Consider the following 18,860-nt stretch of genomic DNA (forward strand, 5'->3'; position numbering starts at 1 on the left):
GATTTGCCTGTACAAAATAATGTCACACAGTTAAGCAATATCAAAATTTTCTTAAAATGAGACGATGCAAATAAAGCGTCAGTGCTGTCACGTATAACTCACTGGATCATATGAACATGCTGTGGTCTCCTCAGGCTGGTGTCACCAAAGCTGGTTTTATGGGGTAGCAAACTGGTTACCACAGATGTGACACACCAGATCGATGCAGGGTGTTGGTGTCAGACCCCCACCGAACAGATACTGAGGATGTATGTTGTGTGAGTGTACACCCTTCCCATATAGAGTGGTGGGAGGCATGCTGTATTCAGACTTATTCAGAACCCCCATTGTGGTGTAGGTGATGCCCCCCAGTGATCATACATATCCCTTTAAATAGAGAGGTGTATGGTGATACATTGAAAATTAAAGTGCCATGTGGACTCTTAAAGTGAGCATTAGTTCAGTAGTGCACCCAACCTATGGTGGTTTTATGTGGGCTGCATATGGAAGTATAATCTTCGTACCATATGGTCGTATAATTTGGGTTAAATTTACAAGCCTAACGCTCTAAAAATGGCAAACAGAACAGCCCTAGCTGTTTTGTTGCACAGGGACCCGTTTTCTATCACATTATCGTCTCCTCCTGCTTTCTGTAAACATCTGGATAGGTTAAATGGCTCTATGGAGATGGGGAGATTAGATTGTGAGCTCCTATGGGGACTGAAGTGAATGATGATCTCTGTACAGAAATGCAGAATAGCTTGGTGTTATATAAGCAATGGGGAATAATATGCATTTTCCATCTGGGATTTGTTTGCAGTCACCACATTGCAGCATTTGCCTTGTTTTATCTATTACCGCACCAAGCGATGATGAAAACTGTATGAGTGCAGCTCCGAGGCTCAGTGGTTGGGATTTTTGGGGAATGTTATGGAGTGTTCTTCCACAAATATGTTGGCGGTGCTGATAAAGATAACGTAATATGAGATCATTGCTGTCAGGGTTAGGCGATGACAGCTAGGCATATGCTTTGGAGAATAATGTGATTTATGGACACAATGTGAACATGCGACACAGCACATTCCATGTATTGATGGCAGATATGCAGGAAGGGCGCTGTGTTCTCTACTTAGATGATGGCTTAGGACTGGTTTTATTAGCAAAATATCGCAGGGTTTCATGTGCAGATGTCACGTGTGCCGTATACATATATACAGGTACAACAATATATGTCCTATATACAGTGCATAAAGCTATCACTGGCCCAGTCCTTTATGTAATTGTTAGATAATGAAAGAGACTACATGTTGTGGAATGATTGATGTAGCAGAGCTGAATTTGCATTAACTTTTTATGTGCACCATTATAATAATGAAGGCATGTATTGTATACCTGTGTAAGGCCACACGCAAAGTGGCGTACCAATAAAAGACTGGTCATTTGTGTACCACACTAATAAAGGTGTAGAGCTGTAAATTTTCTGACTTGTAAAGTCAGTCTTGAGGGCCAGGGCTTGTGGACCATGGCAGGAATATGCTACGTCCCACTATGACAGGTGCTCTTAAAGGGGAGGCTTGTAGTTTTACATTAAATGGAGCCTGTTACCAGAAGCCCAGAATGGGGCTTAGTTGATAGGCTGGGTTCTGGTTGGCCAAGATTAGAACAACATGGCTGCTTTCTAAAAACACTGCTATTTGTGGCTTAGGCCTGTTACTGCGAGTTAGTATTATTGAACTAAATGGGATTACGCTGCGGTACCACATCCATCCTTTAGCGAGGGTTGGCACTGTTTCTGGAAGAAAGTAGCCTCGTTCTTCTAATTCTGAAGGATCAAAGTCCCCACGATAAACAGAAAAAGGGATCTGCCACTGTTTGACTGAACATAACACCCTGGTACATGGCATTTTGCTTGGTACCGCTGCCGCTGTGTTGCCTTTACTGTAAATGGCCGAGTTGCAGAACTAAACAGGCGTGCGTATGGGAATACTGGAAAGAGGATGTGAATGTAAAATCCCAGAAAACCCCCTGTAAAGGAAAAGGAATGAAGAAATGTTTGGCATTTGTAACAGGGGTTTTCAGTATAAAATGACCTTACTTTCTAATATACTTTTTGTTTCCATTCAGTGAAAGGAAGCAGCTATTCTAGAAACTGAAAATTTAAGAATGAGAAATGTGTTAGAAAGTTGTAATACAATGTATTTGCATCGGGTCAGACGCTCCTCGGCTTTACGTGTCCTCCATATTTCTGCATAGATTTCAGCGTGTGTCCACTTTATACATTACCAGGTGCACACACAGCTCCACCATCTTGTATACGGTGTATGTAGCATTTTGCTATACAGTAGTTTCAGGCGTTTCTTGACACCTCTGACTCTCCCCTGACCATTGTTGGGGTACAGAAGGATCAGGCTCTTTTGATTTCATCCTTTTTGTCTTCAGAGTTGATAAACTTCTGCAGGTGTCTGACAGAGACTTTCTCCCTCTCAAGAAAAGCTGAGTCGAAACCCGAGATGGCTGTCAACCAATAGCTATATAAAGTGTATGGCCAGCGTTTCCCTATTAAAATAATCGTGTACATTTGACTGAGCCGAGTTTGCATGTTTATAGTAAAGTTGTTATAAGTAGCTATCTAAGCATTTGGCTAACCGTAGGGGCGTAACTTGAGGGGGTGCAGGGAGTTCAGACACATCGGGGCTCAGGAGCCTTAGGGGGCCCATTAAGCACGGAGTATACGCTGGCTGATTCGGAACGTGTAAAACAGTTTAAAACAGATCCCATTGCTTTCTATGGGAGCTGGCATACGTGCGCTCCCCATAGAAATGAATGGGCTGCTTTTTTCCAAACACGTATGCTGGCTCCCATAGAAACAATGGGATCTGTTTTAAACGCCGCTGATTCGGAACGTTTACAAGTTCAGAATCAGCCAGCGTATACTCCGTGTGAAGGGGCCCTTAAGGTTGATAAAACTCCTTAGCACCCGTAACCATCACTATCAAAAATTCACTGTAGGGATGAGGTAGGGGGCCCCGGACAAAAGATTGCACCGAGGCCCACAAGACTTTAGTTACGCCACTGGCTAACAGCTATGACCAACTAAGAGGCAGCGGGGATACAAACCTCAACTACCACCCCCTATTGCTAAGTTCACATTGGAACAGAAAATATGATATTGGATGAGAAAATTGTAAATGAATGTTAAATGGGTTGCGAGGGAATGCAACATTTTCACAGTGACTGTATAAACATGCTTATTGTATAGATGAAGGGTCCTTGTTGCTCAATTATTGGTTTTGCAGAATGCAATAGGGGGGGGGTCAGCTAAAGTCTCTCTCCTTGGTCTCCCCAGAAGCTATTCCTTCTGAGCACCCCATTCATGTGCATGCTTAGTTAGCCATGTGTACTCAGCAGGGAAAGGGGAATAAACCGCTGCCAGACACCTCTGAAAGTGGTGCGAAGAAAGGATCTGGCATGTTTTTTCGCCTCTGTGTCAGCTGGACATGTCATACACATATGTCAGCCGACCTTAGACTAATGTGTACGGCCACCTTCATACTACAGAAAAGTACATGGTGAAAGGAATATATTGTAGGATTGAGACCCTATGGTGTATGGAGTCTGCCCTCATTTACAATGGTATGAAAGCCCTTCAACTCTAAACCCCATTGTTTCATTGCATATTGTTGTGTCCTCTGTTTTCCCACCATCAGCTGTGAAGTAGAAAATGGAAGCTGACTGCCATTTTTTCTCTCTGTTTTTTTTTCAATAGCAACTATTCAACTGCCAGTCTCTGCACAAGCTGAGTTTGCCAGACAATGACCTAACAATATTGCCAGCATCTATAGCAAATCTCATTAATCTCAGGGAACTAGATGTCAGCAAGAATGGTAAGTACTTTCACAAGTTAATTGAATTGTGTATGACCAAGCTTCTAGGTACTGCCCTTGGTATATTTGGGTGTGATCAGATACTTTGTCCCCAATATAATACAGCCATTTCTTGGTTGTCTTCACGGTTGGTGACAATGAAGTATGATCTTTATCTCGGTGGCCATAGAGGTTGTCACCCAGACAGTGAATGATGTATAATACTATTATTATGCAGAGTTATAGCCCATTCCAATGCTGAATTATACACTGTAGGCTATCTTGGTCACCTCTTTGTATTGGCTGCCATTAGTGCTTGTGCTTTTTTAGAAATTTAGAAGTTTTGGATCAAGATATCTTTATTCCTGACCTTTCTCAGAATCCTCCCTGCCCCATGTACCCATGTTAAAAATTACAGACCTCTCCATTCTTTGTAGGTGGGAAAACTTGCAAAATCGCCAGTCTATCAAATACTTATTTTCTCCATGATATTCCATATGATGACACGCTAAAGGAACAATAAAGAGATACATTAAAATTAGAAGAATTTTTGTTAGGCCCGGTTCACATCTGCATTTAGGTTTCTGTCCGCACGAAAAATGCAGAGAGAAATTTGCTGCTTGCAGGACATTTCTCTCTGCATATTTCATGTGTAGACAGGAGCGGAATGGCCCAAGCGCAGATGTGAAACGGCCTTAGATTAAAGTATAATGTTGTGGCGTAGATGTGACATACAGGTAGTAAATGACTAAAAATGTCACTACTCAGGGGCGTAACTACCAGGGTAGCAGCGGTAGTGGCTGTCACAGGGCCCTTGACATTGGAGGCCCCCTATTTCAGACCCCTATGTATAATGATCGGAGGCCCAGGAAAGGTAAGAGAACATAAAAAAAACACTGTTACTTACCCATCCGAGCTCCAGACAGGCTTCGGGCCAAGTTCTGTTTCGGCCCTGACGTCAAATGACTGGGGCCTGCATCCCAGGTCATGTGACTTTCCGGACGTCATTGAAGATGGCCGACACCACCGCGGAGTGCAGCGGAGCCTGGGATAGGTAAGTAACAGTGTTTTTTATGTTGGTATCCCCCTGGGTTTCCGATTATTATACTCTGGGGTCTAAAAAGACCTGTGTGCAGGAGCCACTATGGGGGATAATACTGTGTGCAGGGGCCACTATATAGGGTATAATACTGTGTGCAGGGGCCACTATATAGGGTATAATACTGTGTGCAGGCGCCACTATGGGGCATAATAGTATGTGCAGGGGACACTATGGAGCATAATACTGTGTGCAGGGGCCACTATGGGGCATAATAGTTGGTGCAGGGGGCACTATGGAGCATAATACTGTGTGCAGGGGCCACTATGGGGCATAATAGAGCGTTAAGAAATTGGGGGGGGTGGGGGGTCCGTCGGTTGAGGTTTTCAGCGTTTGTCAGGGGCAGGGGGCCCCATGTCAAAAGTGGGCCACGGGGCCCCGCCATGCTTAGTTATGCCACTGTCACTACTTAGACCTAAGTGTTGGCTGAGGGTCCAGGTGACGCCTGAAGTTATCCAGCTGCTCGGCATGTGCACCATTTTTCTGGACTTCCCCCACTTTTTATCTACATTTGTAGATCCGTTTTCCACTTTACAGACCCTGAAAAATAAACACATGGTGTGGAATGTCCATAACGTAGACTTTCCCATTTAATAAGGATTACATTCTGAAGATGCACTTTATTTCTTTTCACATACCAGGCCTTAGAATAAGGCGATTTACTTGTCAGCCGAGTTGACATCTTGAATATATCATGGCCAGAGTCACAGGTGGTTAAATGACTTAATGAAAAAAATGATACCTTGCTCTTTACCCATTGATGTAATAGATATAAGGCCTTGGAAATTGCTGAGCTCTCAACCCAGCAGCTGTTGATGTAGAAATAGAGAATGAAAATGTAATAGACACGAGATGATTGTGCGGCGGAGGGTTTGCGACTTTGGCATGTCAGTCATTTGCAGGTTTGACACCTTGGGATAGCTGGGTTTTCGGTTTTTGTTCCACTGATGAAAGTTGACGGCAATATTCACAAACCATTACATTTTCATGTTTTCTCTCTCTCTCTTCCAAAGTAATATCCTGCGGTGTACATGCAAAGTCTGCATGATAGACTGGGAACAAATTGCTTTATGTTTTTTGTAGATGAGAACAATGAAAGGGAGTGATTTTCATTTTTCCAGAGAGAGCGCCACCCTTGTGCTATGTCTGCAATTACAACTCTGTTTGCTGTCTACATAAAGTGGTGATGCCCAAGATTTTAGAGGAGTAAATATTCATGAAGATCCAGAGGAATTACTATTAAAGTAGCACTATTATATTTTTATTTTCTGGCCAGATTTCTTCCATTTTGGTGGAAGATAAAGTCCCATCTCGTGAATCATGCCTACCAACTCTCATCACTTGGTAGGGCACATGGAAACCTGTTGGCACATCCCTTTTTGGCTGTTTTTACTAGAGTTTCAATTGCCAAGGGAATGGACTTCAATTCACGGCACATATTAGGTGACAGTACCCCAAGAGCAATCCCAATTTCGTCAAGTGTGTTGGACTGCCCGATGCTTTACCTTTACCCTGTTTGACAGTACTGACTTTTTGCCTTGTCTTGAGCCCCCTTTGTTCACGACGTAGTGCATTTGCAGTACACACACTATGCATGTACCACAGCCCTCATGACTACAGCATGCAATGCCATTGCTCACAGCAGGAATCGCACCGCTCATTCACCGGGCCAAGATTAAATGTGCAACATTTCAATTGGGAGACCAGTGATACTGATACTGTTAACCAAGGCAAAGGGCACAACGTTGGTCAGGGTTAACTATTCTTGGGGCACTTATCAGCTAATTTACATACTGGATAAAATAACTTTTCTCCGCAAAAAAACAAACTATAAAAAGACACAAAGATATGTGTCCGGAACTTTCTAGCTGCTTTACTACGCTCTAGGGGTTGTTTGGTAGGTATGATTCTACTGGCATATTTCCTTTAATAACATCATTCCTATAATGCCTCCCTTTTTTTCTCATCCCGTTCTGCCTCATATAGCCGTCTAACCTCCCTGCTAGTACAAGTCATGCTATATATATTTGCTAGGTTGCTTTGACTCCTGGTGAGAGTCATTTTGCTGCATCAGAAATCTCCCCCACTGCCTGTCTAAGGAGACTAGCCATGCTTCCTTAGCTAATTCCCATACCTTGACTAGTCTCTAGCTTACAAAAAGAGCCAAGAGAATAGACAGCAGGTAACATAGTGACACATGGTTTTATTGCATCTTCAGGTTTTTGATATATATTTTTTTAACATAGTTGTTGATACTACTTAGTTACTTCTTGTCAAGCTCAGATTTACATTAAAAACAAAACCATATGTGCCTTATAATATATTAGTAGCCCCCGAAAAATGGATTGTGTAGTCATGACAAGCGTTTTGGCTTCTTGAGCTGGGCATTTGTTGATGTCCTTATTTGGATGCCTGGAACCTTGTATTTTACAGGACAGGATGATGAACGTAAACTACGAGGAACACATAGTAGAGTCCTGTACAAGTTTACATCTGTTATGGATCCTTGAAAGCGTTTCCATTCTGTTACTTCTCAAAATAAGCATCATTGTTATGTACTAGGTGTCAAACATGATGCTAGCCATAGAGAGTCCAGGGGTCCTACCTAACCAGTGTCTGTAGTACAAAAATAATCTATTCCAACTAATCTGTTGTGCATTGTACACCAAGAATGATATCAGGCCCATGGAGATCTAGGCCCATTACCAATCTTATATGGGCACAGCACACTAGGTTCAGATTACTAGACTGGATTTTATCATTACTTAGTACTTGTGGGTTTTTACCTGCAAGCCAGGTCCTCAAATTTTAAGGAGTGTTGTGTACTCCTGGCTATGAGCCCACTAGTGCTGCCTTAATGCCAAATGAACCATCCACCATTGATAGAGTGGAGATGCCTACACCCCAGCCCCAAAGTTTCACCTACATAGTCCTTGACTATCATGACCCACCAGTTTAGGGAATGACTCGCCTTCTAACCAGGCTCCTGTCTAAGTTAAGACAAGCATAGCCTGGAGCTGAGTATCAAGGTTGGTGAGAGGCACATGGATCCTGTAATTGGCAGCAACCATGTCTGTGAGACTTTGGGTAAGAACCTCCATTCCTGGACAGGTTAAAACAACCATTACCTATGGCTGTGCATTCAGGCTAATTGGAGGCACTTGAGGAACCCCAGTTAGCAGGGACCATATAAGTGAGAATTTTGAGTGAGCACCTCCACTCCTGGACAGGTAAAGAGAGCCATTCTAAGTGTATGTGCTGTATAGATTGTGAAACCTCCAGTTCACAGGAATATCTGTTTTTGGATATAATCCTCCATTCCTGACATTTGCTGTATTTTCCGCTTTTCTCCAGAAGGCCCTGCACTGAATAGTTTTGTGTTTATACAGTTCTGTGAAAATGTTCCAAATCCTGAATATAATGGCATTTACACAACTTAACCGTAGTTAGTATAGGGATGACATTCAGATAACCCATTGTGATATGATAATGGGAGAGGAAATCCTCCTTTCCTCTGATGGCAGTCTGGGGTCTCCAGCATCCTGTCTTTACACCAGGGGATTTGTTACACTCAGTTTTCTTCTGAGGAGTGAGTTTGCACATATGGCTGTCCATATAGCTGGCCACAACCTTCTGCCCAGTGCTAATAAGGCCCCAGGGGCAAAAACAAGTCTCTGAGCAGGTGGGGCCTCCTTGTCTGATAATACCTGTGTTATATTCTGGAAACTACCAGTGGGGTGCAACAAGAGCAAATGTACCATAGAGGCAGTGTATGCAGATACTGTGTGGTCCTTGGAGTTTGGGGGCCCTTCCATTGATAATGGGATTCTATTTTGTATGGGCTTTGGAGAACCTGAATGATTTCGTGCTCCAGAGGAGCTGCAAAAGGAGGCAAAGTGATCCAACATGAAAAGGGGTATGGAGGGGAAAACTGTCAGCATTATAATGGGCCTGACCTCTTCTATGTAATGCCACTGGAGTGTGGCCTGGAGGGTCAATTATACATGAATTTTTTTGGTCTCTATCTACTGGTTTTCATCTTGATGCACACAAAATGTTAACAAAAAAAAAGTTCAGCCAAAGGAATGGCAATGGTGAGAGGATCAGTGAGTAGGGTAATACCTCTTCAATTATTTTACCTATTCTGCCCTAAAAAATGTTATCCAAACAAGCGGCACTGTTGAATATTCTCTATAAGCAACCTTGCGAACATCACTAAAAATATAGGCTTTTAAGTTTTGGCGAGATTTTTCATAGTAGTTGCAAGCTCTTAAAGAGACATGTATCATTTCATGTAATGTCAGGATTCTGAGGCCGCACCCTGTTGGTGCGAAGCCGTGGCCAAACTGTATAGTCTTGTAATGGCATTTTAATAACCACAACATTTTCTCCTACTCATTTATTCAATTTCTGTGTTTTTGTGGGTTGAGCTATTTTAATTATTTACAATGTGGGCTAACAATGAGGGATTGTTATATTTCATATCAGAGGTTATTTACAGTCTGCACTTGAAATATGCAAAAGGTAAAATTATAGCAATAGCAGCGACATAGTAGCTCACATGACAAGTGCTTGGTAATTGTTTTTGTGCAGATTCTTTAGTCTTTTTGAAAACCATACTATTTTTGGAAGTTAGGGCAGGTGCACAACAGCGCCCGGTCTCTGCTTTAGGCAATCCGGCGGGTTTCTGTCTTTTGCCCAAGAGACTGGACACGAGACGGAAACCCGGCAGTCAATTTTCAAACCCATTCACTTGAATGGGTTTGCAAAGTGTCCGCCCGTGAGCGTTTCGTGCCTCTCCGCAGCGAAACCAGTTTGTTTAACTGGACACAAAGTCAGACATGCAGGACTTTGTGTCCGGTTAAAAAAAAGGTTTCGCCACGGAGAAGCTCAAGACGATCACGGGCGGACACTTTGCAAACCCATTCAAGTGAATGGGTTTGAAAATTGACTGCCAGGTTTCCATCATCATTCCAGTTTCTCAGGCAGAAGATGGAAACCTGCAAAGCGGAGACCGGGCGCTGGTATGAACCCGCCCTCATAGATAATCCATTGTTACTGGGTGCCCTATTGTGGGAGGTTAACTTTCAAGTTTGTGTGGATACCTAATATACCCTCTTATTATTGACAGGTATACAGGAGTTTCCAGAAAATATTAAGAATTGTAAAGTTTTGACAATCGTCGAAGCAAGCGTCAATCCAATTTCCAAGTAAGTATAATGAAGTCCTCGCTCTACCGAGGAATTTGCTGAGCACTACATCTAGTTGCCATTATCATGTCCTCCCTTTGGCTAGAGAACTATTAACACTTGGTTAAACCGGTAAGTAATAATTAGTTTAATTAGTGAAGGTCTTAATCCAGTCCCATGTATTTTCTTTAACAAATTCTTCCGGCTAGTTTCTTCATCCTTGAAGATGGTGGCAGAAAATGTATTTTCTAAGGCTGTAAAGACTCCAATTTGTTGACTGTAGGAGGGAATAATTAAGAGGTTTGTGACATGTTACGTGCGACTCGGGGGAATAAATGATTATTATTACTGAAAACTGCTTAGCGACGAGAGCTCAGAAATCAAGACTCAAACCCCTTGTGCCCTTTTCTCAGTCTTCGCTTCTGTGCATTTTTTTTTTTTAAAGGCTTTCTCTCTTCAATGGCAAATGGATTATTGACTAGTTTGCAGGAGAGCGTTTTTTTTTTGTCATCCAATCAAGAAGTTGAAGCAGATTGCGCGGCCTCATTGATTTATTGTAGGGAAACTGCAGGAATCCGACAGTATATCAAAGCTTTCTATTACACAAATAGGCCGTGCTAATTGTCTTTAGTTTGTAACGTGCCCTAAATCACCATTAGTGTCACATCAGCAAATATCCACTACTATGGCCCACTGGTTAGAAGAGGGTTGTAGTAGAAAGGTGCTTATAGTTCTAGTGTTACGCTTTATTCCCATAATACCAATTATGACAACCTTTGTAGCTGGCCCCTGCTAGGATTGTCCATTTTGAATGTTAGTTAAAGTTGTCTGGTGAGATAAACTTTTTTTAAAAAATTAGAATTAATTAAACTTACCAAAATACATTAAATTCTTTAAAAAAAAAATTTAATTTTACTTATACCAATGTCTTGATTTAATTTCTGACTCCGGAAGTTCCAGTTCACCATTTATAAGGGACTTCCTCCACCTGTGTTGGTCTTAAAAGAGGAAAACTGCCCAATGCATGTGATCAGGGTGCAATCCGAACCTGGCCCGGGGAAGCACTTGGCTTAGACTTGAATCAAACACTCGGTCATAGGCGTGAAACGTATTGGATAATGACAATGACCAACATTTGCAATGTGCGTTTCTCACCAAGGAGTTCAAAACGCAGGGAGCGTTGTGGAGTAGGGAAGTTGCCTTACACGTGCTCATTCCCAAAACCCATAAGGGTCAGGTTATTACAGGAAGCCAAGAAAACCCGGGTTCCTGGAGGAAACTCACCCAAACAAGGGGAGAACATATAAACTCAAGCCAACTATCTTCTCCATTGTAGACACCGAGAAGGTGTCAGACTTTCTAATTGAACTAAAACCCATAACCCAGCCCTTCATGGATTATCAGAACGAATGTAGAAGTTACACTTCCTGAACTGCTGGGTTGGTACTAGAATCTGAAGTTTTGGTATGGCTTCCATAATTAAAGTGTATATATTAAAACAGCACAAATATAATAAAAATAAAAAATTACAGCAGGGAGTCTTGGCATATGGCAGTACTTATGGTGGTACCTATAGACGCCTATATGACACTACACTGGTAATTTCTGACTGTGCCCAACCAGTTCAGGGGAAAAAAAATGAAAATCCTCTATCCTAAAGTAATAAGTCGTCAAAAACTGTGTTACTGTTACTTATCCGATATCTGGCTCCCTTGTGTAGCCCGCCTTCAAACCCCTTGTGTTTCATTGCATTTATTAAGTCAAGTCTTTAGAAAGCGCATTGAATAAATTGCTCTTGATGGACTCAGAAGTAATTTACTGTGTTAATTCTCCTGCGCCGCCTGATGTGACACTTTTATACCCTCTATTAATAATTTTGTCCTGATCTGTTCTTTCATACGATCTATCGCAGCATTTTATGACTCCAAAGTATTTCCTGTTTACAAACGTTTTCATGTTGTTTGAATGTTTTTTACTCTTTTATATTTGTAATTTTTTGGGTAATATTTTCTTCTCTCTCCATAGGCTCCCCGATGGGTTTTCACAGCTGTTAAACTTGACTCAGTTATACCTAAATGATGCTTTTCTTGATTTCTTGCCAGCTAATTTTGGCAGGTGAGTTCAGACCATCCTAGGCTTTATTTGCAGCTGTCTTGATTTAAAGGCTTGCAATTTTTCATTTTAGATTTTTTAGTGGTCTAAAGCAGCATTCATATACCACAGATGTCTCTGGAATGACATTGCTATTACTCCTGTATCTAGAGAGTCATAACTATACCGTATGTCTGATGGACATATATCTGTACGATGAGGATCACGGCAATGGAACAAAATATAGGAGGCCGAAATGGCCGTAACAATGTTGATGCCGTGCACGTTTTTGGAGTATTTGTAGGACGTGCAGCCTTATATGTAATGTGGCTGAATCATTTTTACGTCTTGGTGCTTGAGTCTTTTTATGTCTGTTTTTTATGTACATTGCAAGCCATTTGGGTAATGAAGTAGAAGAAGCGGAACAGAGTAATTGTAGTCAACTACATATGTAACAAAGCAATACAGGAGGCAGAACAGCCATAATGGAGGAAAAAAATAAGTGGCTGCGGGGTCCAGAAACTTTTTATAAGGCCATGGTTAAAGCAGAATGACCAAAACCTAGCTTTGTGTCTAAAAACTACATTATACTAGTTATCAAGGGTATCCCATATTAGTTGAGTGTTTTTGGAGGTAGGAGGGAGAGCCTGTGTGCGAATGAGTCTAAGGCCTTAAAGAAGTTATCCAAAATAATAAAATATATTTTCTAATTACCCTAAGGGAGGTGAACCCTCCCTCAAAAAACAAAACAAACAAACAAACAAAAAAAAACATCCTCTGCTGTTTCGGATGCTTCAGTGTCCTGATTGCAAGTGAATACACCAGCGACATGGACTGTTGTGCGGGCAGATCTGCACTGTCTATCTTCTGATCATTGTTGACTGCACATTTCCTATGAAAATAGAGTGAGGGACAACACGGTGGCTCAGTGGTTAGCACTGCAGCCTTGCAGCTCTGGAGTCCTGGGTTCGAATCCCGCCAGGAACAACATCTGCAAGGAGTTTGTATGTTCTTCCCGTGTTTGCGTGGATTTCCTCCCTTTCTACAAAGACATACTGGTAGGGAAAAAATGTACATTGTGATCCCTATATGGGGCTAACAATCTACATAAAAAAAGAGTGTATGTTGCAAACAATAATGCTGTATAGGGACAAATGCTGACATTACGATCATTGCTCGCCATTCAGGTGCACATCAGGCAGGTAAAAAGTCCTTTATGGTATAAAGGACTATGCATTGCTGTTTCTTGCACATTGGAATGCTGAGATTTTTTATTAGTCTTTATTATTTTTCCTCAAGGTTCTATAATTGTTAATTGCGCTAAGAGCCATTTTAGGCATATTCATATAGAGTATCATAAGAGTATAATATCAGGAACAGATGGATTCTTACTACTTCTAAAGTAGTTCATGTACATTAATAGGAGTATGAACTTAGAATATATTTACTGCAGTTTCTCTAGTGTCTCCATTCCAATGGAATACTGAACACATTGACAAGCGATGAGCAATGAAAGCACACGGACCCCATAGACTATAATGGGGTCCATGTGTTTTCCGCGAGGTGTCCGCACTAGTCATGTAGAGAGGAAAGTAGTTCATGAAGTACCTTTCTCTGTGCATGACTCGTGCAGACACCACACAGAAAACACACGGACCCCATTATAATTTATGGGGTCCGTGTACTTTCAGTGCTCACCGCTTGTCAATGTGTTTGGTATTCCGTTCCGGGGGTCTCCAAACGGACTCCCCGAACAGAATACTGAACACAGATGTGAACCAGGCCTTACTTGTCTTGTATTCTGTATCATTTCGTTATAAATCTGCATTGTGCTGTTCCTCTGTTATAAATAAATCAACAACTGGGCATTACCATTCGATATGAGATGGGTGAATCCCTACACCGCCTGACACTGAACATAGCCTGGACAATAGCAGTGTGTAGGGGGACGCCCACTTCATATTGAATGGTAACGCCCAGTTGTCTATTTATTCAGACATTTTCTAGGAGAAACAGCACAATCCAGAGGTATAAGAAAATCTGCTCCAGAATTCCGTACACATCGCTGTATGTTTCTTTCCTTCTGCTTATTTTGTGCTTGTCAGCTTCTGTTATGTACTTCCAGTGACTCCTTACCCTTTTTTCTACCCATTATTTTCATTTCTTCGAGACACGAGCCCGGCATTTCTGCTTGTTGCCCTTTGTAGTTTGCAGCCAGCATTCACTGAGGTCTCCAGCCAAGTTCACACTAAAAATACCATGTCTTTGCACTGTTGAACTCCTAAGTCAGCAAATAAAACTGGTTATTCTTCTTGTTAACCCACACGGGAGATCCTTTTAGAAGTTGCCTGGGCGTTATCTTTTAAAGGGTGATATCTATGGGCTCTGAATTTTATTTTCTTGGCCTCTCATTGATTTTTGATGCTTTTAAAGATTTCCATGCGACTGACTTTTGCATGCAGCGATTCTTGTGGGGTTTGTAAAGTAGTTGCTATATAAGTCTAAAGCATTGACCTAAAACCTATTGTTCTTGTTCAGCTCTGTGGATAGGGAGGGGATCGGTTGTCTTTTAGACCTACAGGCTTGCTGGACATGTTTTATTGAATATTGACGTAATGCAATAAGAGGAGAGCTGTTCCCATGAAGATTCCACTCCGGGATACGGTTTTTGGTATTGAAGGCTTTATAGTTAGTATTAGTATAATCTGATCCATTATATTTGCCACTAAACTGTTGTGGTGGAAAAGCTTTCTGATTCAGGGTCTGCTGAGCAGGATCCTTATACGAGTGGTCAAGTTATTATTGCCGATCATAGAGTTAAAAGTGTATTTCTAGTGGTCTGATAGAGGTGGCATATGTATGGGGTGACTGACGGGCACACACACTTGTGCTCTGACATTCTCTATTTAATGAGGTTTTCTCATGAAGATAACTATTTCAATATGTAGACAATTAAAAGTTACACTTTTGCAAATATAAGTAATTAAATATTTTGTATTTTTAAAGTTTTCCCCCCAAACTTATTAGAGATGACATCTTTTGTCGTGATTGGTTGCCAATGGATACAACCATGAGTGCAGGAATCTTCTATGATACGTGGTTTAGGAGAGATTTTGGTGGTTGTAGATGCCCTTTAAACCTTATCCTACCTGGCCAAAGTAGAATAATCCGTCTTAGAAGAACCCTTGTAATTTTATATTAGAGGGGTTGTCCAGGATAAACTAAGAATTAACCCCTAAACTAACCCCCCCCCCCTCCCCACCTAACTTCTAATTTACTTTAATTAGAGAAAAATCTATAATTACCCATATCCCTGGACTGGTCATGTGACCACTCCAGGGACCCTTTGTGATAATCCGGTAACATTCCGTTTCAATGCTTCCGAAACAGAACATCACCATTACTCCCCCCCCATCCAATCCATCAATACTTACCAAGCCTTCCTGTGTCCGGGAATGGCTCCTCCCTTCTTCCTGTCTGCTAGTAGTGGGCAGCATAGGTTAGCTAGGGAGATGGGAGGAGGGTGGGAAGGGCTAGTAATGGGTAGAATCGCTAGGCTAGGGAGACAGGAGAGGGAGAGGCTAGTAATGGGTGAGATTGCTGGGCTAGGGAGACAGTAGATGGGACTGAGTGAGAGAGAACTAGTGGAAGCTACAAAGGAAGTTGCACAACAGGAAGCTAACACCCGTAAACAAATTCAGAGGATGCAAGCAGCAACCAGAGACACCCAGAAATCACTCCAAACGGTGCTAAAGGTATATGAGTGTACTTATTAATCCATTACTAGCACTAACAGACCTTTAAAAAAAAATAATAATTCATTAAATTTACCTACTTGAACATTGGGCACTCAGGTACACCCAACGTTGTGAGATATATAACCATCTCAAACACAGAAATTGCAGCGTTTTCTAGTCTAAGACATAAATGGTCAGAATTGACTTGATCCAAATACTAGTGATATGGACCTGGTTCTATGTGTTGAGGATTACATAGACAGATTGCATAGGAGGCTTGATATGAACTTTAAGTCTAATTATAATCATTTCTGTTAATTATCTTCTCAATCTCCATCAAGTCATTCTAGTCTATTGACATTATTTATCAGCTTTCTTCATCCGCTCTTATTTTTCTATCCATAGGTTAACAAAACTTCAAATTTTGGAACTTCGGGAGAACCAGTTGAAAATGTTACCAAAGTAAGTGGTTTTTTTCCAGCTCCTATTGACCTTTTTTGTATAGCATTCATGGGACTTTGTGACATGGGACATGCGTTCAATACTTTCATTAACATAAGCAAAATGAAAATATACCTATATGTCCTGCATTATATGCTATAGAATGTCAGAATATTCCTTTGTATGGAGTTATTTTGTCCCAGGAGCTCCGCTGTATTCCCACTTTTCCCTCACGGTCTTGTGTGTGGCTGGGGTAAGAGCCCCCCTCCCCTTCTGTGTCCTGTCTACAGTAGGATTAAAAGATTTGAGGGATTGTCCAGGTTTTAGTGCAAACTCGAGGGGCGTCAGGGTGGGTGCAAAATCATAAAGTCATACTAGCCTATGGCTAGCACTCCATTGTACAATCTAGGACCCCTTTCCATTACATGCCAAAACTTTCTGCATTGGAATCGGAGAGGCTGACACGGTCTCTAACTGGCGAGGGACCTCCACTCACATACATTACTGGTTCATTGCCAGTGACCGCTGAGGTGGGGGATTGTTCTCCGTATCCATGTGAGCTTCTCCACTTCCATGGTGAAGTCCAACTCAGACTGGAAAGGGGGCCAGTACTGTAAAACATCCTTGGGGATTGGTGACTATAACTTTTTTTCTTTTGTTTTACACCTTGGCCATCCCTTAGTTTACCCCAAATCCTTTAAACCCCTTATCCCTGAAAGACTCGAAAAAAACACAAGGTCACACCGAGCAGACCAATGACAGTGTAGCATTTTTTGGTGACAGTTTGGTATATAGAAAAGAGGTAGTTCATAAACCAAATGGCCTCTCACCTGTTTGGGTTGTGACAAGAACGTGCACAACCAACGTGTAGAGTTTTTGCCACACCGGGCAGACAAAGCAGGTGGAGGGAGCAGCACGCCTTACATCTACCGGTTAGCCAATAGGAATCCGGGAGTCACAAGGAGTGTTGACGGCGCTCTCTGATCAAAAATGGATGATCTTTATTGGAGGTGCCTGTTACCCTTCAATAAAGATCATCCATTTTTGACCAGAGAGCGCCGTCAACACTCAATATTTTTTTCCTCCTTATCCCTGAAAGGGCAGAGTGTAGACCAGGAGCTCAGCAGTAGATTAACCCCTTTGTTTTCTGTGGGAATTCTATAAGACTGTTTTGGTCAGGATCATACAAAGAATGCTAGAAACTGACAAATGGAGCAGCTATTGTGTCTTTGTTTCCATCGTTCATGTCTGGGTTTAGCGCTGTGTCTTTAGAGACTGATGCCCCGTTCTTTAAGTCTTGTTTGTAATACTTTATCTGGTGGATTAAAACCAAAGCCTTATCAACATTAGCCTAGGGCTACATGCCAGTGTTTGGTGAAAGTAGCCATGGAAGCAATATTGTTTCTCCAATGCCGATATCTTGAGACGTGGCTGAAGCGTACTGTTTATCTCAGCTGTGTCGCCATATAACAAGTATGGTTACCTGGCTGCAATGTTTGTTTTATAGCTTGCCTGAAAAAACAATAAGCGACAAAATAATTAATATGCAGAGTCAATTAGAATTATATGTAGGTACGCACCAAATCTTGCAGGGTTAGTGATAGCAGATGGTACATTTTCTGCCTAAATGTGATTAGTGGTGCGTTCTATGGTCCTGTGACATGCACACACTAATTAGAATTAATGGTGCGGTGCCAGGTAGCTGCAGCGAGCCGCCTTGGCTGACTGTGCGCCTGTCTCATTAGGGCACACCCTTCATTATACTGGCAGTGCTGGGATAAGGATGTTTGTTGAACTTGCATTCCTCCATATCACGCACTTGGATCTTTGTATGTTTTCCTGCTCGGTTCATTCTGCTCTTGTCAATAGTTATTATTGGACTGGCCTGACCACAATCCTTGGTCTGTTCATGATGGTTTATAGAAGAAAAGATTCAGCTGTTGACCAGAAAGAAAAGCAAGAAAAGAACGAAGAACTTGTCAGCAGTAATTCCTTCTGGTTTTATCTCTGCTGCTGTAAATCTGATGTCTGCTGTAATATCTTGAGTGCTGGGGCACGGGCAGGATTTGCAAACCGAACATTCCTGTATTTATGTGTCTATACATAGTAAGGGACTTGCTTTCTCTAGGAGCAGGAAAGCAGTGGGGAGACCAATCCCCTTTACTAAAGTCTATATCCTTCTTCAATGCTGCCTTACATGGGTCAGTCATCCTAGGAAGGGTAAAAGTGCCAAAGATCACCCAATGAGTTAAGGCATGAGCGCAGATACCTTTCCATGGAAACTCATGTGTTGCAAGGCTTTGAAGTCGGTAGGGCAAACCAACTCTATTATTCCACCGCCCAACTCCTGTTCCATGGCCGACTCTTTCATATATGGCTGACGTTCATGGTCAGACAGAAACTATAAAGCTCCAGTAATTCATTGATAATCATTGCTATGAAAGTAAACAACACCCGACTG

The 18,860-nt window shown here is 41.9% G+C and overlaps 1 protein-coding gene across 2 annotated transcripts in view; it reads left to right on the forward strand.

The window, feature by feature from the left end:
- ERBIN (erbb2 interacting protein) overlaps positions 1-18,860 on the forward strand; it is a 172,718-nt gene that overhangs the window by 103,778 nt on the left and 50,080 nt on the right. For both annotated transcript variants that reach the window (XM_075269806.1, XM_075269807.1), the window contains exons 5-8: positions 3,746-3,863; positions 10,073-10,151; positions 12,156-12,245; positions 16,364-16,420. In XM_075269806.1, the coding sequence (XP_075125907.1) occupies positions 3,746-3,863; positions 10,073-10,151; positions 12,156-12,245; positions 16,364-16,420 (344 nt within the window). The remainder of the gene's footprint in view (positions 1-3,745; positions 3,864-10,072; positions 10,152-12,155; positions 12,246-16,363; positions 16,421-18,860) is intronic.

The sequence above is a fragment of the Leptodactylus fuscus genome, chromosome 1, assembly GCF_031893055.1.
Source record: "Leptodactylus fuscus isolate aLepFus1 chromosome 1, aLepFus1.hap2, whole genome shotgun sequence".
In the NCBI taxonomy this organism is placed as follows: Eukaryota; Metazoa; Chordata; class Amphibia; order Anura; family Leptodactylidae; genus Leptodactylus; species Leptodactylus fuscus.